The sequence below is a fragment of the Diabrotica virgifera genome, chromosome 4 (genome assembly GCF_917563875.1).
Source record: "Diabrotica virgifera virgifera chromosome 4, PGI_DIABVI_V3a".
In the NCBI taxonomy this organism is placed as follows: Eukaryota; Metazoa; Arthropoda; class Insecta; order Coleoptera; family Chrysomelidae; genus Diabrotica; species Diabrotica virgifera.
This window is the reverse complement of record NC_065446.1, coordinates 129,918,052-129,943,647: the sequence shown is the minus strand read 5'-3', so window position 1 is coordinate 129,943,647 and position 25,596 is coordinate 129,918,052. Positions and strand designations below refer to the sequence as shown.

Here is a 25,596-nt window from a genome sequence, read left to right as displayed (position 1 = left end):
AAATTAATATATTATTTGCAATTTTCACGCGTAATATCGATAGTTTTTATTATAATAATATATGTTATGATTATTTTAAAGATATAAAAATTGGTGTGAAGAAAGAGGATTTTTTTTCCTTTTTGGCTTGGACTATGGTCATTCATCCAGTCTCAATCAAAAGTAAATGTATTAAAGATATTGCCAATTAGTGAAACTTGGTTATTATAATATTATTACAATGTTTTATTTCTTATTTACCTACTCATTACAGCTAATGTACATACTATGTTAATAAATATAAATATATTAACTACTTAATGTTTATCAAGAACACATAGTGTATACATTTTACAAATAAAAATATTAATATTAATATTAAAATAAATGCATTCTTTTTTGTATTTTATTTTAGTTTTTTTTTTTGTTTTGTTTTTTGTTATGTTTTTTTTGTCTCTACGATAGGATGTCAACCCGGTTCAACCCCGCGGAGGTTTAAATCCTCTTAGTGATTTTTTCTTTAATTTTTTTTAATTTATTTTTTTTTATTATTTTTTTTTATTTTTTTTTTTTATTTATTTTTTTTTCATGTTATTTTTTTTATTTTTTATTTATTTATTTTTTTAATATTTTTTTAAACATATTTTACAAATACCTATGATAACTAATTACAATGATATTTTACTATCCGACAAGATACCAAACAGCCAAGAATTTTCTTTTTATTCAGTGACAGAATAAAGAGAATATTTACAGGGAGTGGGATGTTCTGGTCTATAATTCTTTTAACTAGGTGATTGGTTAGGTGTTTATGCTTTTTGCATTCAAAAAATATGTGGTTCAAGTCACTTTTAACCTCACATTCTTGACAAATATTCGAATCTAATATGTTTATTTTAAATAAATGTGCAGGATAACATGCATGTCCAAATTCTACTGATGGTGGATATGTATTTGCGAGGGAGGTTGAAATTCTTATACCAAGGTTTTTCCGGAATAGTCGGTTGTATCAAACTGTATTGTGTTGTTGATATGTTACAGTACCTTTCCCAGTGTGTTTTAAAGCTCTTCATCTGTTCAGTTCTTAAACAAGCAAAAGCATCTAGAATGCAGGGCTGATATTTGGTTACTGTTCCATGGATGAGGGAATTTTTAGCTAATTGGTCTACATGCTCATTATGTGTAAGTCATTAAGGAAGAGGATAAAAATAAAAAGGTGATGGTTCGAAAATTATGATCCTATTGTTTATATCTTTGTCGTAAATGCCGGTCAACTTTGACGGGTTGTATCTCAGGAACCACTCATCACAATTAAACGTTTTTTCTTTTAAAAGAAGCGTCCTGCCGCTTTTTTCCAATGCGGTTTTCATGATTTAATTGAATTTAATATTTCCCGAGATATTCTATTTGTTTATAAGCCAAAAAATTGTTTATAATTTTAAAATATTCCTGAGGCCGCTTAAGTAGTCCAATTTCAATTTTGTAAAGTACATTAGATAGGTACAGTGTCTTTTTATACAAAAATCATAGTTATTCTTATGTATCCTAATTATTGTGGTTATTATAGCGACCGTAAATTTTTAATTAACAATCAAATTGTTGCTCAACTGTTCATTCAACTTCCATCGGCTTCTGGAATCATAATCTATACGAAAAGAGCTTTTATGCTACCAAGTTATTTAATTATTGATAAACAATTACTTATCTAAAATTTTAGTTGAAAATTAAAGATTTTGTTGGAAAAACCGACATTTTCCGGGAAAAATTTTCGTCGAAGTAAATCAGGAAAAACACGTCTCTATGCATAATTTAATTACGGTGAATTTTAATTTGGGTGTTTTTGGTGTAAAGTTAAAATCTTTGGAGTTATAGAGCAGAAATTGAAAAAAAAACGATTTTCGGGCGCCATTTTGTTATAAAAAAAGTAGCACACTATTTGCGTACTTTGCATACCTATATTATTAATATATACAATCATAAGATTCGATTCCAGCAATAAAATTGCTGGTAAATAACTTTTCCCAAAAATGGCCTGTTCTCCGATAATAATCTGCCCAAACTAGTGGTAATACATATTATGACGATTAGAACTCTTTCAACTCTTTGAATCGTGGTATCTCAAAAACGGTGGCTCTTACGAAAAAAAGTATTAAGATATTTTTTTTAGATAATTATCTAATCTACATTTTTTGTTAGAACTAATTTTATGATAAAACCTACCGTTTCGCTGAAAATCGCTAAAAACCATATTTGGTGACCTTTGACCCCGCGTAAATTTTTTAGCTCGGGTCGGATTTATGAGGACTTATCAGATTTTATGAGTATTTTGAACAATCCTGCCAATTTTCAGCTTGATGGTAATTATTGTAACCTCACTCCTATTTTTGAGTCTAACTAGGCACCGGTCTAAAAATAAATATACACAATTTCATCACTTATAGCCGTATTTTAAAATTGGGAGAATTTACTATTGTACAATTCAAATATTATATTTTTATATTATATTATCAGGGGCAGTTTTAATTGTGGAACAGGTTAAAAATTTGGAACGGTCACACCACGAAAACGGCACATTTATTTTGCCCGACAGAACAAACTGAACTCTCAGAATAGAGATTAAACTCTCATGCAAAAATCAGACTGCTATTTATCACCAAATGGACGTTTTAATGAGTGGAACATGTAGAATATTTCAAATGACAGGAATTATGACAGGTGATAAATAGCAGTCTGATTTTTGCATGAGAGTTTAATCTCTGTTCGGAGAGTTTAAGTCTGTTCTGTCGGACAAAATAAATGTGCCGTTTTCGTGGTGTGACCGTTCCAAATTTTTAAACTGTTCCACAATTAAAACTGCCCCTGTTCCAGTGTTCCCATATATCAAAGTTTATCCGACTAGACACCCTTAAGCTATTAACAAATTTTCAGCTTGCTATTAATCAACTTTTTTTTCATACGCGGGATCCAGACCTATTATATTATAGTCGTATATTCATGGAATAGAATAGACTGGGCAGCTGCGGCCATTGAATAGTTTATAGGTAATGGATTTTGACAAGAGCTATGACTGAAAATTTCACGTAAACTTGTGTACTATTAGATCTGCATGACTCATAGCTCTTGTCAAAATCCAATACCTCCACATCCTTAAATCAGTGGCGGCTCGTGACCTCAGTATGCGGGTAGGATACACATATACTTCGGGTAGGCGACAAAAAATATCCTACAATTTGTAATACATTTTGAGCCGTCTTGCAATACTAAATGTAATCTATGAGCGCAACAATGTGTAAAAATTGCTTTTGGAGCATCTACTTTAATTTTTGATTGTAATCCGTTTAAAGAGCCAGCCATTACACTTGCACCATCGTAAAATTGAGCAATTTATTTATTTTTGTAATCATATGGCTCAAGCACGTTTAAAATTAAACTATGTAGAGCGTCTGTAGATCTATTCTCGCTAACATCAAAAAACCCTAAAAATCTTTCTGTTACCTGACCAACTTTGTTAACAAAACTGATTGTTAAAGTACACTGTGATTTTTCGGTTATATCAGTAGTATCGTCCGCTAGTATAGAAAAAAATTGACTTTCATTAATTTCTGTTGAAATTTCATTTTTTACGTAATCGGCAAGGCAATCTATTAAATCATTTTGTATTGTTTTTGACAAACCCGTGAACACCCCTTTTATTTTTTAACATGATCCTGGATTTCCTGATCGCGTTTAACTACTAAATTAAAAATTTCTTTAAAATTACCCATATTTGAAGAATTATGGCTCTCATCACGACCGCGAAATGCAAGTTCTTGTTTTACTAACAGAATTGTAACATCAATTTCTTCAACTTCTTCAATCTTTTTCAACTTCTTCATTATACACTCTGGGCCAAAATTAACGGGCCACCTTAAAAATGGGTCATTTTTCATTTCTTATATCTCCTAAACCTGTTGTCCGATTTAAGTGATTTTTTTAATATGTTATAGTCTTGTTCCTTGACAATATAGTTATCATAATATTGTTGTTAAAGAGGTACATTTTCATTGTATACCGGGTGTACGAATCAAACTGTGTTTTTTTCTTAAAGTTTGCATCACCCTGTGGAATATTCTAGTATTTTTAGAACACTTAAACTAAAACCTAACTATAGCCTCATACTTTCTCAACATTTTGTTGTTTGATTGATTCTCTTATGTTGGATAATAAAAAAGTTAGGTGCTTTAACAATTAGACATGTTTTTTTATCAATACAGGGTGCTTTTAAAAAAATTTGGCAAAGTTTAAGGGGTAATTCTGCATGTAAAAATAATGACAGTTTGCTTTATAAACTTATGTCCGCAAATGCTTCGTTTCCGAGATGGGGGGTCTTGAAATTTTTCTGACAAACTGACGATTTATTTATTACTTTAAAACCAATTGAGACATGCACATGAAATTTGGTGGGTTTTAGTACTTAGTTATTGCACATTTTTTGGCATACAATTAAGCATTTAATATTCACCATTGGCGCGCATAACGGTAATATGATGTCTCATATTACCCGTATGCGCGCCAATGGTGAATATTAAATTCTTAATTGTATATAAAAAAATATGCAATAACTACGTCATAAAACCAACCAAATTTCATTTGCGTATTATTTCATATATAATTACCCCTTAAACTTTTCCAAAAATTTTTAAAAACACCCTCTATTGATAAAAAACATGTCTAGTTGTTAAAGCACCTAACTTTTTTATTATCCAACATAAGAGAATCAATCAAACAACAAAATGTTGAGAAAGTATGAGGCTATAGTTAGGTTTTAGTTTAAGTGTTCTAAAAATACTAGAATATTCCACAGGGTTCCAAACTTTAAGAAAAAAACACAGTTTGATTCGTACACCCGGTATACAATGAAAATGTACCTCTTTAACAACAATATTATTATAACGATATTGTCAAGGAACAAGGCTATAACATATTAAAAAAATCACTTAAATCGGACAACAGGTTTAGGAGATATAAGACATGAAAAATGACCCATTTTTAAGGTGGCCCGTTAATTTTGGCCCATAGTGTATATCTTATTAGATAGAGAAATTTGTTCAGCTAAAGCACTGTCAATAGTTTGTTTATTTTTTTTTTCTAACCGTTTTAAACCTAAGCAATTGTTTAAATGTTCTTTCGAAGGTTCATGTTTTTTTTACACTAGCTGATAAATTTTTCAAATCTGAATATAAGGCCAACAGAAAAGTGAATTTTTAAAATAACTTCCGCTTAGCCATTTATGATTTTCATACCATATTGTTTTAAACGATCTCGAAAATGGTCGATTGTCTTTTGTCTTATCTGTGGATAAAATTGTTAAATTTGGTAAAGGCCGGCCCATTGAAATAATTTCTGATCTTTCTTGATTTTGGCGCCTTGAAAAAGGCGTCTCGATCAAACTGCATATTACATCGTTTAAAATATTCATATTCGATGACTAAAGTTTTTCCACCAATAAAACTAACACGCCTACGTTTCAACAACGTCAAATATTACTTATTTTATTTATGTATCAAATAATAATTTACTCTTCGAATAAATTGATAAGTTAACAATTAACCTCGCTTTAAATTTTTAATTATCTATATAATCTAATAACACAATTCGTCAGTTTAACTTTAAATTGTCCAAATTGTATTGAAACACAATAAAAATATAATGGACGACTGACAAATAACTATTCACAGATTTATTTGTCGTTAGTGAATTATTACTAAATTAATATAAAATTAAAATGCCCTTCAATATACCGATCTCAAATTTACCTGTTTATTATTCAGTTTTCATAAACAAATTTAAATTGTCCTACCTAGTTTTATTCAAAACTTAACCTACTAATAACAGCCAAAATCAAAAAACAATTATTTAAAACAGTTTCACAAGACACAAGAGAAGCAACTGATAAAATTTTGTAGGTCCGGCTATAAGACTCTGTGCCTATCCGCCCTTTCAAAATCGTAGAATACGGTCGCTACCAGCAGACCTGCAGCAGGCCTGCTCGCGTAAACAGAGAGAGATCGCACGTCAATTCGGTGTTGGCGTCGTTCTATTTCAGGCTACGTTTTCAAGTGCCTGACCAAGGAAGAATATAGAATCTTATACAGTACTACTGATACTACAAGGAGCGTACAATAATTATAACTACGGAGAAATTTTTTTGGATATTTTTAAAAATAATTTGGATAATTTTTGCTATTTTATTATAGGTATTGTGTCAAAATTTATAAATTACAATTTTGAAATAAGTAATTTATATTAATAATTTATATTATTGTACTACATTTGAAGAGGGTAGGCGGCGCCTACCTTGCCTACCCCGACGGGCCGCCCCTGCCTTAAATATCTAGAATCTAGAAGCATTATTTTTGAATTCTTACCTTGTTTAACCTTTAACTACCCGCGCATCAAGTTATAACATAACTACACGCGTGGCGTACTTTGTACGCCACGAGAAAATACACTTAAAAACAGCGGATTTGTTTAATTTTTTTTGAAAAAATACACTTAGTTGTTTGTTATAAACCTTATTCGGCATCAGTGAATACTTGGAGTTCCTTTTCAGTAAACCAATTGGGATTTATAACTGGAATCATGGAATAACTGGATTCCATGATAAATAAAATTACTAATAAAAAATTTTTTTAAATGTGATTTTTTACAGGAGAAAAAGTATTGTTTACAAAGAAAAATATATTTTTTGCGATAATGACTAAAAAACAATTAAGATATGTACTTATATTACGACTTATAGTAATATAATCCTGGGGTATATTGTCCACCACCGGAAACAACAAATAATAAAATGTAAATTACGATCTTTCCAGAACGCCGATTATAACGAAACTAAAACCAAATTGTAAAGCACATTCCAGTGATAGGTTAGAAAATTAAGCAAGGTCAAAAATTAAATTTTTATATATTTCCAGTAGAATTCTTATATCTGGCGTACAAAGTACGCCAGCGCGTGTAGTTAAAGGTTAAACGCACCTTTAACGTCAAAGTGACGTTACCGGTGACGAACCCAGAATAAGTTGATTAAAATAAAAAAATCAAAATGGAATAAATCCTATTTTATAAAATATAACAAAATGGAAATTATAGAAAGAAGTTTTTTGGGTAAAAGTGACTTAAAATTATTGAGTTTTGGGAATTGCTATTGTTTTTGGCGCGTCAATCAAATGGAATATTTTAATTTTCCATACATTTTTGACAAGCTCTTTAACGTTTAGCAAATCCGTACAACACTCCGGTTTTGCAGTATGTATTACAATGTAAACATGAAGGTGTAAACTATTCAGCGACTGCATCTATACATGAAGACATAGACTCTAGACCCGACATGGGCAAAGTACGGCCCGTGGTTCAAATGCGGCCCGTTGGGTTATTCACTTAGGCCCGCGATATGATTTTGAATAACCCCAAAAATTCCGCATCATATTTTAAACGATGGCCTCTTTGACCTCTGCGTTCCCCACCATAATATTGCAAAAAGTCACAAAGCATTGCTTGCTGGTGAATTTGTAAAAACTTGTATGCTCCAAGATGTAAAGTATTGTGCCTAATAAAAAGAAAGACTTTAAAACAGTAAGTTTGTCCCGAAAAACAATAACTTTTAGGGAAGCCGCACACCAAAGAAACGTAAAACATGAAACGTGAAATACGTTTCATGAAAATAAAACACTGCTAAACAAATAGAAGTCAGCATACCAATGAAACGAGTGTGATTCATGCTCGTGAAACATTTTTAACTTCGGATAGCCGCACACCAAAGGAACATGAAACTTGAAACATGAAACGTGAAACATGAAACGTAAAACACGTTTCATGGAATTAAAGCACTGCTAAACAAATAGACGTCCGCCCATCTATGAAATGACTGTGATTCATGCCCATGAAACATTTTTATTTTCTTGAAACGTATTTCATGAAATAGATCGTGTTCTATTTTTCGGTTTCAGTTTCATTGTTTTGAATAATTAATTACGTGCGTAAAGTGAATGCCGACCAAGAATTTAATATTGCATTCGTTTCTGTGGTGGAGCAGAACGAAGAGTTTTCCCATTTTTCCCCAAACCACCCAAAATAAAGGAGAATTAATAAAGAAAGTGGTTTTCTTGGAATCCTTAACACACTATGTCCCTTGCTTATCATTTTGTGCACGTATTTATTACCCATGCATGGACAACAAAAGTGATTTTCTGGTGCATCCACTGTAGCCAAAAAAATAAAAAACCGGGGGGTTAAAAAAAAATTTTTTTCGTTTTTTGACTTATATGCGCCTATACGCCATCAATATGGTTTTTCATAAATATACAGTATATCCCTATAAGTTGTATCCATATGGAAAACTTTTTTATTATTAATGTTACGAAAAAAAGTTATTCTTTATAAAAAGTTCTGCATGGTCCAAAACCCAAGATTCAACCATCAGATATCCAATTTTATGAATGTTATACTAGGTATGTCAAAAAGTTTGAATTTCACCCAAGAGTAAAGTACCTAGCTTTATTTTTCACAATAATGAAAATTGCTATTATGAAAAGTTGTTTGGAATTAAAAACTATATTCTAATATTCAATTACATCTTTCTAATTGAAAAAAAAAATTGAAAAATTATGGATAACTATTATTATATTCAGTTATTTCAATTCTGATAACTCTTTTATAATTCATTTTAATAAAGAAAGTGATTCTTAATAGAAAGTTCTGAATGGTGTAAAACCTAAAATACGACCATCTTATATCAAATTTTATCTATCTTATACGAGGTATGTCAAAAAAAATAAATTTAGATAAAAAGTAAAGTACCTTTATAGTTGAGAATATTTCAATTAGAAGGATGTAATTACATACTGAAATATAGTTTTTAATTCTAAATAACTTTTCCTAATAACAATTTTCGATATTGTGAAAAATAAACGTATTTTACTCTTGAGCGAAAATAATATTTTTGACATACCTCGTATAAAATTGACAAAATTTGACATAAGATAGTTGTATTTTAGGTTTTAGACCATGCAGAATTTTTATTAGGAATCACTTTTTTCCGTAAAATTAATAATAAAAGAGTTATCTGAATTGAAATAACTGAAAATAATGTTAGTTATCCATAATTTTTCATAAACAATTTTTTTCAATTAGAAGGATGTGATTGCATACTAGAATATAGTTTTTAATTCCAAAAAACTTTTCATAATAGCAATTTTCAATATTGTGAAAAATAAAGCTACTTTAAGTTCAAATTTTTTGACCTCGTACCTCGTATAATATTAAAAAAATTTGATATTTAATGGTTCAGTCACAGGTTTTGGACCATGCAGAGCTTTTTATGAAGAATAACTTTTTTTCGTAAAATTAATAATAAAAAAGTTTTCCATATGGATACAACTTACAGGGACATACTGTATATGGTTATTGCAACATCCCTGCAAAACTACCCTATACCTAAAAATAAGTTTGGCGAGCATGTTTTTACGATTTTCTCATTACCTAAGTATGTATTTTTTTAAACAAAACTTATACAGGATTAAAGACCACAGTGGTACCATACAGTGGTACCACATTATACAGTGGTGCCATAAATCTCAGAAATACTTTGGTGGTCTTCAGTTTTTGTTTTTTTTTTTTGTGTCACCTATTTATTTTATTGATAACGTAGGTACTTATAGCAAATAAAAGAACACACTGTCTGCTACAAATTATGACCTATACATTAGGGTGGTGCGAAAAAAGTCAAGTTGATAATTTCGTGTCGCTATAGTGCGGAAAAATTGTGATTGGTAATTACATGAAAAACAAAACAACAATTCTAACGTGCTATGTACTAAGAGTATAAGTCATAAAATATATTTTTCGGGATTCTTCTATATTTTGAATTATATAATTAATAAGGTATTACCAAAGTAGAAAGTAAAATAGTTAATTACTAATTTATTAATCATATTTCGTCACCATTTTGATATTTAGTTGTAATAGTTATTTCAACAGTGGTAAAAAAGACTTTGAAAAGTCCTAATAAAAAATTTTCATTTTTGACTTATACTCTTAATACAGTAATAATAATAATACTTAAACTCTAGAATTATTCAAATCGGACTTTATCTTCCGATCCCGCAACGGACCTAAAAATTATGAAAAAAATGAAATTTTACATTTTTTCAAAATTTTTTATTTATTCTCCATGTACGTTGTATTTATCGCTATAGTAAAATTTATTTACAGTTTGCATGGATGAGTGATAAGAAATAGTTTTACGCATTTAACGAATATCGTCCGATCCCGCACGTTCAAGGATTAAAAAGGATTTAGTTATCTCATTTTTCTGTTACATTGTGAAACTCTTTGCTTGTTTAGCGAAGACATATTGTATGACAATGTTTAAACAACCCAGAACTCACAACGAGGAGGTGATTGCACTTCTAGCTCCACCCACACCCTTCCCTGCAACCAACCAACCAATGAGTGTGTGTTTTTTACATTATTTACTTATGTATGTACGTACATTTCTTTTTCATCGGTTTGTGTCCAGCTTTTAAATACCAACTTTGTATTGTGATTTAGTGGTAAACTGTGGCAGCATGGACCTTGATTTAAGTGTTGCCCTGATGAATCCATCTCTTTATTGGGGCCCACATACATTAGACATTAGACGATGCTGCCGTGACCAACTTTACGTACCGCTCGACAGCTTACGTGTGGCAGGGTTAGTTTTGTACATTCCTGTCTGGCATGTCGCCTGATGTAATGCAGGAACTTAAATCTTCATTTTTGAAACTCTTCGAAGAACTGGTGGAGAAGATAGTTTTTTAACATTCCAGTCTATTATTTCAGTGTAGTCCTGTGCTTGAAAATTTAAAGTAGGAGGGATGCAATTTCTAATACTTTTGCCCTTGGCTTTAGCCTGTCCGGCTTTTGACACTCTCCTTAGGCCTAGCTCTCTAATGTGTTTCCTTTCTTCCTACTACTTGAAATTTTGAAGCACAGGACTAAATTAAAATAATAGACTGGAATGTTGCAAAACTATCTTGTCCACCAATACCTCGACGAGTTTTAAATGAAGATATAACTTCTTGCATTACATCGGGCGACATGCCAGACTGGAATGTACAAAACTATCCCTGCCACATGCAAGCTGACGAGCGGTGTCTAAAGTTGGTCACGGAATCATCGTCTAATGCTAATGTATGTGGGCCCCAATCAAGAGATGGATCCATCAGGACAACACTTAAATCAAGGTCCATGCCGCCATATTTTACCAAGAAATCACAATACAAGTTTGGCTTTTAAGAACTGGAGACAAACATGAAAAAGAAATGTACATATGTAAAAAATGTAAAAAACACACTCTCCTTGGTTGGTTGGAGAGAAGGGTGCGTGCTGAGCTAGAAGTGCAATCACCCCTCGTTTTGAGTTCTGGGTTGTTTAAATATTGTCATACAATATCTAAACAAGCGAAGAGCTTTACAATGTATTTTTAACAGAAAAATAAAATAGCTAAATGTTTTTTAATTTATAAAAATCATCAAAAATTTCAAATTTTTATAGATTTTGATTGACCTTGCGGGATCGGAAGACATTCGTTAAATGCGTAAAACTATTTTTTTTATTACTCAACCATGCAAACTGTAAATAAATTTTACAATAGCAATAAATAAAACTTATACGACGGATAAATAAAAATTTTTTAAGAAAAGGTAAAATTTCATTTTTTTTTTCATAATCTTTAGGTCCGTTGTGGGATCGGAAGATAGAGTCCCATTTGAATAATAATTGTTTTTTTGTTTGTCTGGTAATTACCAATCGCAACTTTTCCGCGCTATAGCGACACGGAATTATCAACTTTACCTTTTTCGCACCACCCTACTATACATATTTTACTTTCTTTGCATCCTAAAGCCACAGTGGTGGCCCAAAGTCAATTTTTGCATATTTTCTTTCTTCATTTTTCTTTTTTTTTGTGGTTTCGAGGAAAATATGGTGTGCAATATACAAATTTGTAAATAACAGTTGTATATGGGTAATAGCTGAAAGTTTTTTTACGCTAGCATAACCGGTTTAGATGGTATAAAAAGGGATTTTTTAAAATTTAACACCCTGTAATTAAAAAATGGGCAATCTTAAATAAAACCTATACCAAAAAATTAGCCCCTTATTTCTGATTAATTGCCGCTGGGTTCCTTCTTGATTCCTGTTACGGTTAGGGAAAATTTTTTTTAAACATCTTTTTTAAAAACTTGTCAACTTTGGGGCGCCACCCCCGCTAAACGGTAGGTGATAGCCATATGCTGACGCGGAATAAATTGTAGGATATATTAGATCATAAATACGCATATTTTAGATTATAAATACGCAGATTGAAAGATTACGTTATTAGCGAGGGCCGAAAGTCCCTGAGAACTTCTATAATGTTTATTTTAATAAGTTACAGGGGTGAAAAACTATGAGAAAATTTAGTGTGATTTTTAATTTCAAATATATCATTCAAAATAAACTTTTTATTTATTCTAAGGGACTTTCGGCCCTCGGTAATAATTTAGTCTTTCATTCTGCGTTTAAATTTTTCAAAAATATTTATTGGTTTTTTCAGGATTTGAAAAAAATGAACACAATGCCGTGGTAATATTTTCCAAATCTGTCTTTGTCTTACAGCGCACTCAGCCGAATATAATATTGTCAGCATATATTGTCAGTCAGACACTGACAATTCAGTGACAATTTTAAATATTTGACATTGCATCGGGAATATGTTGAGTTATTGATTAAATATTATTGATATATAGTGTATTTGATAAATAATTGATTTAAGACGTGAACTTAATAAAAAGTTATTTATTGTGTATTATTTGTGGAAGATCCAAGCAGAGAATACATCAGGATAATATTATATTCTGTGATCCAAGTATTTTGTTGTTAAAGTTGTTCAAAATTGTAAGCGTTCCATAACAATATATTATTAAAAAATCACTTTAACACTTTTCCTCTTTTCTCGATTGAGTATTAGTCTTTGTTGTACAAATAAATTATTACAATCACTGAATACATAGTTAGTGAAAAAATTATCACATTTATTAACTGAATTAATAATTTGCAATTATAAAAATAACAGTTATCCAAGAACATTCAAAACCCATCTCTTTAAATTAATGATGACATTTTCAAATAGAATGACATTCATAATGTTTACATATCTATACCAGTGTGAATTTTACTACACGTAATTTACCGTGTAAAGACAGAAAAAGTAGGGATACACGTAAAATATTTGCGAATTATGTACCCATAGCCTTAAAGGAATGAAAGTGGGTGTTACGGTTCGAAATATTTTTAGAAAAAGTTTGTGTCATAATAAGCACCTCTTGATATACCAGAAAAAAAATAAAACCGGACTTGTGTCGAGTTTTCGACGTTCAACCTCTGTTTCCTACACTATATAACATGAAAGTGTTTCGTTCTTCACAATTTATTTGTTTCATGTTTCACGTTTCATGTTTTTTGTTTCACGTTTCTTTGATAGGCGGCTTTCCTAAAAAAGCAATAAAAGAGCTGCGCCGACAGCAACGACCATGCCATTTCCATTGTCGACTCTACAAATTTTATTTTTGTTTCTTCAATTATAAATATCACATGAAACGGTTACTTTTTTTACAATTTATCTGTTTCATGTTTTACGTTTCATGTTTCTTTGATGTGCTGCCTGCCGGATTTAAGTAACCAATATGCAGCTTGTCTAACAACTGGAGTAAAAGTTAAAGGTATGGTTTGTTCAACAGTAAATGGTTTGAGTTCAATTAGTGCGGTCGTAAATATTATTAAATTTATCTGACCTGGCCCATTGTTAAGACCCACCCGGAGCGATAAGCCACCGAGGTAGACAGAGTTGGTCTTTTGCAATTAACACTGACTAGACGGTACTCCCATAATGAAGCCTAAAATAAATTTTACCTGAAACCGGGCCTTTTATACTATTATCGGTTAATCCGGGCTGTTTATAGTGGTAACTAATTGAACTTAACCATTTACTGTTTAACATACCATACGTCTCCATACGTGGGTGCTTAGTGTAGCAGCTCCACATAGTGGATACGTTGATACTCGCCGCTCGGCGCTCACCCTCTTCGATTCAACTGGTTTGCGGTTTATACACGGTGTCCCAAAAGTAGCGGAACGGTCGAATATTTCGCGAAATGAACGTCGGATCGAAAAACTCAAAAATATGTGTTCAATAGTTTTCAAAAATCTATCGAATGACACCAAACACGATCCTCTACTCCACCCCCTGGAGGTGGGATGGAGGGCAACTTTAAAATCTTACATGGAAACTCCCAGTTTTTATTGCAGATTTGGATTCCTTACGTAAAAGTAATAGTAGGGGAGCAAAGTATGCTAAATGTGCAGTCACTCGACCGCTTTGGAGACCTAAAGGGTTGTGAAGAGTAGGTCCTAAAACCAAAAAAAGTTAAGTAAAGTTTTCCATTTTAGTGGGGACTTGTTTAATTTTCCATTTCCAACAATCGTTTTTTTCCGATTATAACGCCATCCATCCATAATTCGAAAAAATGTTTCGAATAAAAGTTACTTATTTTTACCCCACTTCCGGGGTAGGGGGGGTGTCGTCTTTGGTGCCATTCGATAGATTTTTCAAAAATATTGAATAAGTGTATTTTACAGTTTTTCGATCTGATGTTCATTTCGCGAAATATCGCGGGATTCGTATTTAAAATATTAAATTTATCCCCCACCCCTCTCCGTATGAAATCGTGTTTGGTATCATTCGATAGATTTTTAAAAAATATTGGGCACATATTTCTTAGTTTTTCGATCTGCCATTCATTTCGCGAAAGATTCGTTTTTTTCTTGTGAAACTTTGGGACTCACCCATTTCCTTACGCCCGGCTCAAATCGTCAGATTTTTTAAATATACCTTCTTTTGCATGTACTTAACTTACCTTATCTTAATCTGACAATTTCGAGTTTTTTTAAGGATATATTTTTTTTCGGGCCTCCCTTAACAAACTCCCCTGTGTTAAGAGCCAATATATGGTAGAGGTACATCTGCAGGGTACCAGGTTTCTCCCCCCCCTGGAAGTGGGATGGGGATAATTTTAAAATCTTAGATAGGAATCCCCATTTTTATTACAGATTTGGATTTCTCATGAAAAAATAAATAATTATAAAATAAATTATTTTACGAAAACATCTCATTTGTTCGAAACATTTTTTAGAATTGTTCTATAATTTACCGATGGTATCACGATAAATCGTTTTTTCCGATTATAACGCCATCTATCCACATTTCGAAAAAATGTTTCGAATAAAAGTTACTTACTTTTACGTAAGGAATCCAAATCTGCAATAAAAACTGGGGGTTTTTATCTCCGCCCATAGGGGGTGGAGTGGGGGGGTAGTATTTGATGTCATTCGATAGATTTTTAAAAATTATTAAAAACGTATTTTTCAGTTTTTTGATTCGATGTTTATTTCGCGAAATTGACCGTTCTGCTAATTTTGGGACACCCTATATGTATGGGAACGCATGCCGTATCCATTTGAGCAGCTACACGGAGCACCCACGTATAGATACGTACCTTAAGAGACTTTTAAGTTCTGTGCTTTTGCGTTTGATACATACTAGACCAGGGCGCATCTGTAAAAATATTAGTACATTTGGATGTTGAGAGGTGACTCATATTTTTTTGCAGATGAAATTGCTTGAAAATAACTCATATAATAATATTTGAGTTATCCCCCCACTCAACTAAGTCCGGTACATTGTTTAAATAATCAAAATGCCAAAAATTAAGGAAAAATTCGATTGTTTTCTTCGTTTTTTGATTATAACTTTAAAAGTGTTTATCTCCGAGAAAAGTTGCACTGACATAAAAGTTGCATGTATATAAAGCTAATATGTAGCCTGCTGTGTATATAAAGCTAAACATAAATGAAAATGTTTCAAGAAGCGACTTCATTGAAAACTTTGCATGGGAACTAATCAAACCGCAAATTGAATATGGATCAACTATACCTTCCCTGCTAAGAGAACTTAGACGACGAGCTCGCGTACTGCTCGGAGTTCAAGAAGTCGTACCCCCTCCCCATAATATGCCAACTAATTACGTGTGACGATGTTGTATTTGTGCACGAATTTGCAATATGTCAACAAGAAGGCATGCCAAAGATGTGACAAATTAGCATTCAAGGATCATTTTGGGGATATTTTCACTGAATGTTTGACGGACTAAAATTGTGTCACTTTGACCATTTAATAGTTTTGTTCTTTTTTTACTTTTTAGTTCTATTCTTTATTCTTCATCCCTATTGGTCATTCTATAAGTTCAAAGATAATAAATATTTGTGTTTTTTACTAAATTGAGCTTATTTTTGTGACCATTTTCATTTACTTGCGAATACTTGCATATTACTTATCACGCACAAAATCCGCTCCCAGCTCTTAGACTACAATCTTAGGAGCTATGAGAAAAGCGTGAAATGTCTTCATGACGAGTTTGAGCGAAAATTCCAGGACTTCAAAATTATCGAACACTACCTCGACATTTTCATCACGCTGTTTAATGTGGAGTGTGAGTCAGTAAACCAGAATTGCAGCTTTAGAACTTATTGGCTTGCAATAGAACACTGAATTGAAACAACTATTTTTCTCAGTGTTTCTAAAACGGAATTTTACCTAGGGTCCTATCAAAATTAAGACTCCCAAACCTGAAATCTCATGCTCAGAAGATAACTGCGATGTTTGCACTTCCTACATCTGTGAACAAGTGTTTTCTACTTCGCAAGAACATCTTTAGAAACCGATTGACTGATCAGCACGTAGCGTCACTCCTGCAATCAGCTCATCCCAATTTCTGCCAGATTATGAACAACTTTAGAAGATCAGTCTTAGTTTCGTATGTCACATACACTTTCATACTCTGTTAAGGAATAATCTATTTATACATCATTCAATGTTTTTACCATTTATTAGTACATTCTTTGACGGCTTTTGCTATAAATTTTAAAGAACCGTTTGGATTGACATGAAATTTGGCAAACGCATAGGTAACATGTCAAATAAAAAAAGTGATATTGTGCCGATGTGTGCTTTTGCCCTGGGGGTGAGTGTCACGCCTTCTCGGGGGTGAAAAACATACGTTCAAAATAAGTCCGGATTTCGATAAACTGACTAATTCTAAGCAACTTTTATTCTATACAGTTTTTTCACTAAGTCAATACTTTTCGAGTTATTTGCTATGTTCATTTTTCAAAAAAAACAAACACGTTTTTAGACAATTTTTCCAAATAATTCAAAAAGTAAGTATTTTATCGAAAAAACATTCTTAGCAAAAATATAGCCTGTAAAAAGTGAAAAAAATGATGTATGCATGAAGTCTCTAGACTCTAGCTAGACCTAATAGAAGCAGAGTTATAGCTAAAGAAAATAGGTTTAAAATCACCCACTAATTAGGAACTTACATGAAATTAATCGTTACCGCTTCACAAGTTGCTTTATTTATGTTGTGTTTATATGATCTGTAAGTTTCATCGATTCACCGTGCTTATTTTGAAAAAAAAAATGGTTTTGAAGTACTAAAATTTTTAATTTTGAAAATAATGCTTTTTTTCAAAATAACTTAAAAATTATTAGAGGCACCAAAAATCTCGAAACAATAAAAAAAGTCGACTTTGCTTTTCTGAATCTACTGTATTTTTTGTTTTTCTGTTAGACAAAGATTTGTTAAGATTTGTTGTAGTGACTTGTTCAAGCCCTTTCAACTACAGCCCTTTCAAAACTAAGAACTTTGAACCGATGAAACTTATATAATATAAACTATCATATAAACAATACATACACCAGTAAAGCAACTTGTGAAATGGCAACGAATAAGTTCATTTTAACAACGTTATTTTGAGCGCAACTTGTTTACTTTTGATGCTACAATTTTTTTATAAAACAAAAATAAAGCTTTTTTAATAAACACTTAAAAAAGTTGTAATGAGTTATCCCCAAAAAGTGCTTCATTTTTTGGTTATTTCACGTTAAAATATTCGATTTGGAATTTAACGAATATGAACCTATTTTTCATAAGCTATAACTCTACTTCTACTAGGTCCTAGGTCCTAGCTATAACTCTACTTTTACTAGGTTTTACAAGCTATATTTTTGCTAAGAATATTTTTTTCGACAAAATACTTACTTTTTGAGTTATTTGCGAAAAACCGTCTAAAAACGTGGTTACTTTGTTGAAAACTGAACATATTCTTTCGCAATTAACTCGAAAAGTATTGACTTGGTGGAAAAACTCTATAGAACACAATTTGCTTAGAATTAGTCAGGTTATTGAATTCCGGATTTATTTTGTACCTATATTTTTTCACCCCGAGAAGGGGTGAAACTCAGCCCTAGGGCAAAAGCACACATCGGCACAATATCACTTTTTTGTTCTTTGACTTGTTAGCAATGCCAAATTTCATGTCAATCCAAGCGGTTCTTTCCACGAGGTTTTGCAATATTTTACCGTTAAAGAACGTACTATATGCACATGCACATAAGATACTTACGTATGATGTAAAATTAATATATAAACTTTGTCAACAATAAAAACCTGTTTTATTAATTTTTTCGGATCGTCTAGAGAATATTTTTATTTTATATGATCCTTCGCTTAAATAGTTTGCCCATGTCTTTCCTAGACTAAACTGAACAAAATAATGACATGACTTATTTATTTCAGCACCTCCTGAACCTTATCCTGTTACGCTACAACTTGATGTGTATCCAGATTCTTCTGTACCCCGTCCTATTAGACACCCGGTTAGTGATACTTTTCAACCGTCAAAACGATTAAAAACGATCAATTTAATCCCCTCCACTTCCGTTTCAACTAATGTTATTGATTTAACAGTAGATAATTTTATTGAAATCGAAAACCGCCGTGGTAAGTAATATTTCTTGTTATACATAATTGTCTATTTTTAATACTGTATCATTATTATTGCAATTAATGATAGGCGTTTCGAGGGTTGAGAACCATAGGGTTCCAAGCGACATTTTTTACAAAATCGGTTTTTGTAAAGGATTCTATTTTGTAAAGAATTCTGCATCGAATGATACGTGAAATACGTTGAATTGTTTCTAGATGGCGGTGTAATAAATAGTGAAATATGGTTTCAAGTACGTGAAATATTTTCAGGTTCGGTCCATAAGGTTCCAAGCAACATTTTACCGTCAGAAATAAAGTAAAAAGTTTGTTGATTAATTAAAGATTAATTTAATTAGGTACATTTTTCCATAATGTAAGTATAAGTATTTTTTATGCATTTCAAGTTCTCTTTTTAAGCCTAATTTAGGAAAAATATTTTTTTTGTTTTTTATTATGATTTTCAATTTAGGAATAAATATTGGCTTGATTTTGAAATTCATTGTTTAATTTCACCAATTGCGATAACAATATTTTGTAAAATTTAAAATTTTCCGTGAACTGTTTATTTTATTATTCCATAAGGTTTCAATTACAATGCTTATAGTGCAATAAAGTTCCAAGTACACTGCAGACGTCGTAAAAATGTTACAAAATCGTAATCTTATTTAATACATTATCTAGCTTGAGGCGTGTTGTCACAATTTACCACATTGTCCTATAAAATAGTTTTAAAATTTACAGTCCTTCAAATAAAGAATTTATGACAATTTAAAATTAGACATTTGTTTCCTGAAAAATTTCTGAAATGGCGCTTGAAACCTTATGGTTCTCAGCCCTCGATTTATTGAAAAAAAGACATACAGTTGAGTCCGCGAATCTTTACCCGTGCGTCATCATTTAAATCATACGAAATAAGTCGATGATAAGTCGGAAATTGAAATTTACGAAACGCAACAGCAGCGTTTAGTAAATTTCAATTTTCAACTTACCATCGACTTATTTCGTATGCTTTAAATCAGGAGTCACCAATTATATTTCTTGAGGGTCCGTTTCGAAAACCTATGACACTTCCGGGGTCCGGAGTTAACACTACCTGTCTGGTTGTTCCAATTCGGTAAACAAATCAGAAGGTGAGAAATTTTTAGGCAGAAATTGTTTTTAACAGTTTTTTAATAAATCCAAAACATCACCTTTTTTGCTCCCGAAAATATGTTTTTAGCATTTTTGGGTCTTCTTAAAAAAAAAGATTTTCTGTCATTTTTCTCAAAACTTGATAGATTTTAAGTTTTAAGCGATTTAAAAACTGAAAAATGCGTAAATACGCATTTTCGAAGCTTGAAAATTCATGTGTACATTATTATTTTTGCGGTTGTTAAGTGCCTAAATTAAAGTTTAAGCATTCAATTTCAAGATTCTGATGAGTTATCGGGGTTTATTTCAATTTCGACCGTTTGTTTTTATTGGCGTATTTAATTAGCACATTGGCAATAATTAATTGAATAAATAAATAAATCATTAAGAAAAAATATGTTAATAATAAATTATAAAATTTTAATAAATGGGAGTATGTATTTGTTGGGCATTTTTTGCATAAGTACGTATAATATGTAATAAGTGCGACAGAGACGTACCATAAATTGCGATGTGCAGCGACTTAAAAGTCGAGTGGACTCTCATAATTAACGATTAAAAAACAACGGTCTATATTGAAGTAAGTCCCGATCCCGATTACTAGTTAGAATCTTGAAATTGAATTTAGAAACTTCAATTTAGGCACTTGGCAACCTGAAAACTAATAATTTACATATGAGTTTTCAAACCTCGAAAATGCGTAGGTATTTTCACATTTTTCAGATTTTAAATCGCTTATAACTCAAAAACCATCAACTTTTGAAAAAAATGACAAGAGACCTTTTTTTAAATACAATTTTCGGGACTACGAGGTAATTTTGAATTTGTATAAAAATATTGTTTTGCCCGGCATCCCGGACCCCTTCTGATTTGTTAAAGGGGGCATTTTTGAACAGGAATCCACAAAAAATCCCGAATCAGAAAATTTGTCATTCTTTACAAAATTAAATTATCAGTGAGAAAAATGAAATTTTTTATTATGTACAACCTGTCTGAAGTTTGGAGTGAGTTTGGTGCAACTTTGGTTCTCATTGGAGAGTTGAGATATTCATCTGTACCGATTTTTAATAAAGGTCATTCTTGATAAAGCGGCTTTGCACACATAAGTTGAGTCAAACATAATATACAATTTCATGACCAAACATTTTCAAAATTGCCAAACGGTATATTCTGAATTGAATGACGGTCCGCACAAAAGTAGCTCACGGTCCGGATGCGGACCGCGGTCCGCTAATTGGTGACCCCTGATTTAAATGATGACGCACGGGTAAAGATTCGCGGACTCAACTGTATATGATGTGGATATTATGTAGTTTTGTGTTGTTATACCGGGTGTCCACTTATATTTTCCCCCATTTTAACTGCCTATAACTTCTAAACGGCTCAAGATAGAAATATGCAGTTTTCACTGAAATGTTTTATTTTAGTAAAAGTTTTGTCTGAATGGAATTTTTTATATCGCTTTCAAATACGAAATAAAACATGGCGGACTTTTGAAAAGAACTTTGTTGACTTTTTTTTTAATGGAACACCCAGTATATTCTTTTGTAAATTGAAAGAAAGGTCATTCACCTATCTAGCGATATAAATTTTTTCAAAATCGGTTGTCAAATCACTGAGTAATTTATTTTTAAAATGAGAGGTGCAACGTGGATATCACATACCTAAATAACATAACTAAGCAAGTTATGTGATTTCCACATTGCATTTCTCATTTTAAAAATTAATTGCTCAATCATTTGACAACCGATTTTAAAAAATTTTATATCGCTGAATAGATAAATGACCGTTTTTTCAAGTTTTTAGGTAAATGACCATTTTTTATATCGCTTTTAAATAAAAAATGGCGGATTTTTGAAAAAAAAAACGTTGTTGACTTTTTTTATTTAAACACCCAGTATATTTTTTGTGTCTTGAAAAAACGGTCATTTACCTATCCAGCGATATAAAATTGTTTAAAATCGGTTGCCAAATGACTGAGCAATTAATTTTTAAAATGAGAGATGCAATGTGGAAATCACATAACATAATATCATTTTGCTCAGTTATGTTATTTAGGTATGTGATATCCACGTTGCACCCCTCATTTTAAAAATTCATTACTCAGTGATTTGTAAACCGATTTTGAAAAACTTTATATCGCTGGATAGGTGAATGACCTTTCTTTCAATTTACAAAAAAATATACTGGGTGTTCCATTAAAAAAAGTCAACAAAGTTTTTTTCAAAAATCCACCATTTTTTATTTCGTATTTGAAAGCGATATAAAAAATTCAATCCATTCAGACAAAACTTGTACTAAATTAAAACATTTCAGCGAAAACCGCATATTTCTATCTTGAACCGTTTAGAAGATATAGGCAGTTAAAATGGGGGAAAATATAAGTGGACACCCGGTATTTTACACTTTTTCCAATCACGTATTTTAATGATATAAAATCTAACCCATTAAGTGTCGTGCACTTGTATATAAGTATTTACGTTTTGCGTCGCCAATGCTAAGCAATGGTTAACAAGTTTTATGGTAAATTTTCTTTTCAGTTTCATTGGAACCTGTCAATCACACAACACACCATTTGCTGTTTTTCACTCTATCCATTTATCTCCATTTATTTTCTCATTACTGTGTAATACTGATCCTTCTTCTTGAGGTGCCGCATTATTTCGAAGGTTGACGATCATCATGATTACCTAATGTTTATATTACTGAATAGAGAATTTAATAACCTTTTAAAAATAATTTTTGTATTCGAACATTAGAGAGATTAAATTAAAACTGTTTTAGTAAGGCAATCTACAATTTTATGACCCATATGCGTAATAACTATAGTATATCTATAGTGTAGGAAACAAAGGTTGAACCTTGCAAAATGGACACAAGTCCGGTTTTATCTTTTTTCTGGTATATCAAGGGGTGCTTATTATAAGACTAACTTTTTCTGAAAAAAATTCTCCCCGAACCCCCCTTTTCACCCCTTTAAAGGGGGTAATTTGTGGTTTTTGTGGAACGTAGCCCTTCCTGTACCTTTTACAAAAAATTTCCTATATAGAAATATGAAGAGGACTATATTTTCTACGATTTATTTCCCGACAGCATCTGTCTATCATCCACCGTTTAGCAGGGGTGGCGCCCTAAAGTTGACAAGTTTTTAAAAAAGATGTTTTTAAAAAAAATTTATTTTTCCCTAACTGTAACGGAAATTAAAAAGAAATCCTGCGGCAATTATTCACAAACAATTGATTGATTTTTTGGTTTCACTTAAGGATAATTGCCCTTTTTTTAATTACAGGGTGTTACATTTAAAAATACCCCTTTTTATACCATCTGAACCGTTTATGCTAGAGTAAAAAAGACTTTCAGCGATTACCCATGTACTGGTGCTATTTACAAATTTGTAAAACGCACCCCCATTTTCCCCCCGAACCACCCAAAAAAAAGAAGAATTAATAAATAAAGTGATTTTCTTGGAATCCTTCACACACAACGCCCTTTATTAATATGCTTTATATATCATTTTGTGCACGTTATTATTACCCATGCATGGACACCAAAAGCGATTTCCTAGTGCAACCTCTGTAGCCAAAAAAAAAAATAAATAAAATGGGAGGTTAAAATTTTTTTTTGTTTTTTGCTTTTTGATCCATATGGGCATATGCTTCATCAATAGTGCTTTTCAAAAATATATATGGTTATTGCAACATCCCTGCGGAAACCACCCCTATCCTTGAAAATATACTGCAGAAACTACCCCTATCCCTTGGCGAGCATGTTTTTACGATTTTCTCATTACCTATGCATTATTTTTAAACAAAACTTATACAGGATTAAAGACCACTATTTACTCTAAAACTTAGGTCCTATTCATTTTTTTCGTATAAGCAAGCGTTACCGCACAGTGGCGCCGTAAACCTCATATATGCTTTGGCGGGCTCCAGTTTTTGTTTTTTTTTTTTCGTCATCTGTTCGTTTTGTTGATAAAGTACTTATGTAAAATAAAACAACACAGTTTAACCTACAAATTATGACTTATGCACATTTTACAATCTTTGCGCCCCAAAGCCACAGTGGTGGCCCAAAATCAATTTTTGCATATTTTCGCCACCTACACGCATTTTATTGCATTAATGCTACCTTAATAGCACAATATTTACCCTTAGGTGGTCGCTGAGCAGTGGCGGATCCAGGGAGGGGTGATGGGGTGATCACCTCCCCCACCCTCTCAAACCAAGTGATATTTTTTTCAAAGATTATAAAAGTATTCATTTATTTTTATAGAAATTTACGGAAATTAAAAAGAAATCCTGCGGCAATTATTCACAAACGATTGATTTTTTGGTTTCACTTAAGGATAATTGCCCTTTTTTAATTACAGGGTGTTACATTTAAAAATACCCCTTTTTATACCATCTGAATCGTTTATGCTAGAGTAAAAAGACTTTCAGCGATTACCCATGTACTGGTGCTATTTACAAATTTGTATAATACAACCCCATTTTCTCCCCGGAATCACCCCAAAAAAAAGAAGAATTAATAAATAAAGTGATTTTTTAGGAATCCTTCACACACAATGCCCTTTATTAATATGCTTTATATATCATTTTGTGCACGTTATTACCCATGCATGGACACCAAAAGCGATTTCCTAGTGCAACCCCTGTAGCCAAAAAAAAAATAATAAAATGGGGGGTGGCAATTTTGTTTTGTTTTTTGCTTTTAGATCCATATGGGCATATGCTTCATCAATAGTGCTTTTCAAAAATATATATGGTTATTGCAACATCCCTGCGGAAACCACCCCTATCCTTGAAAATATACTGCAGAAACTACCCCTATCCCTTGGCGAGCATGTTTTTACGATTTTCTCATTACCTATGCATTATTTTTAAACAAAACTTATACAAGATTAAAGACACTATTTACTCTAAAAATTAAGTCCTATTCATTTTTTTCGTATAAGCAAGCGTTACCGCACAGTGGCGCCGTAAACCTCATATATGCTTTGGCGGGCTCCAGTTTTTGTTTTTTTTTTTCGTCATCTGTTCGTTTTGTTGATAAAGTACTTATGTAAAATAAAACAACACAGTTTAACCTACAAATTATGACTTATGCACATTTTACAATCTTTGCGCCCCAAAGCCACAGTGGTGGCCCAAAATCAATTTTTGCATATTTTCGCCACCTACACGCATTTTATTGCATTAATGCTACCTTAATAGCACAATATTTACCCTTAGGTGGTCGCTAAGCAGTGGCGGATCCAGGGAGGGGTGATGGGGTGATAACCTCCCCCACCCTCTCAAACCAAGTGATATTTTTTTCAAAGATTATAAAAGTATTCATTTATTTTTATAGAAATTTACGGAAATTAAAAAGAAATCCTGCGGCAATTATTCACAAACGATTGATTTTTTGGTTTCACTTAAGGATAATTGCCCTTTTTTAATTACAGGGTGTTACATTTAAAAATACCCCTTTTTATACCATCTGAATCGTTTATGCTAGAGTAAAAAGACTTTCAGCGATTACCCATGTACTGGTGCTA

General features: G+C 32.0%; 1 protein-coding gene across 8 annotated transcripts in view; it reads left to right on the top strand.

Moving 5' to 3' along the window:
- Positions 1-25,596, top strand: part of LOC114335878 (E3 ubiquitin-protein ligase CHFR) — a 251,327-nt gene that overhangs the window by 118,217 nt on the left and 107,514 nt on the right. For 7 of the 8 annotated variants that reach the window (XR_007697759.1, XR_007697758.1, XM_050649699.1 and 4 more), the window contains one exon: positions 18,735-18,938. The exons of the other annotated variant lie outside the window; for it this stretch is intronic. Coding sequence is in view for 5 of the 7 variants with exons in the window: in XM_050649699.1 (XP_050505656.1) it covers positions 18,735-18,938 (204 nt within the window). In the remaining 2 variants the exon portion in view is untranslated. The remainder of the gene's footprint in view (positions 1-18,734; positions 18,939-25,596) is intronic. 8 annotated transcript variants of the gene reach the window in all.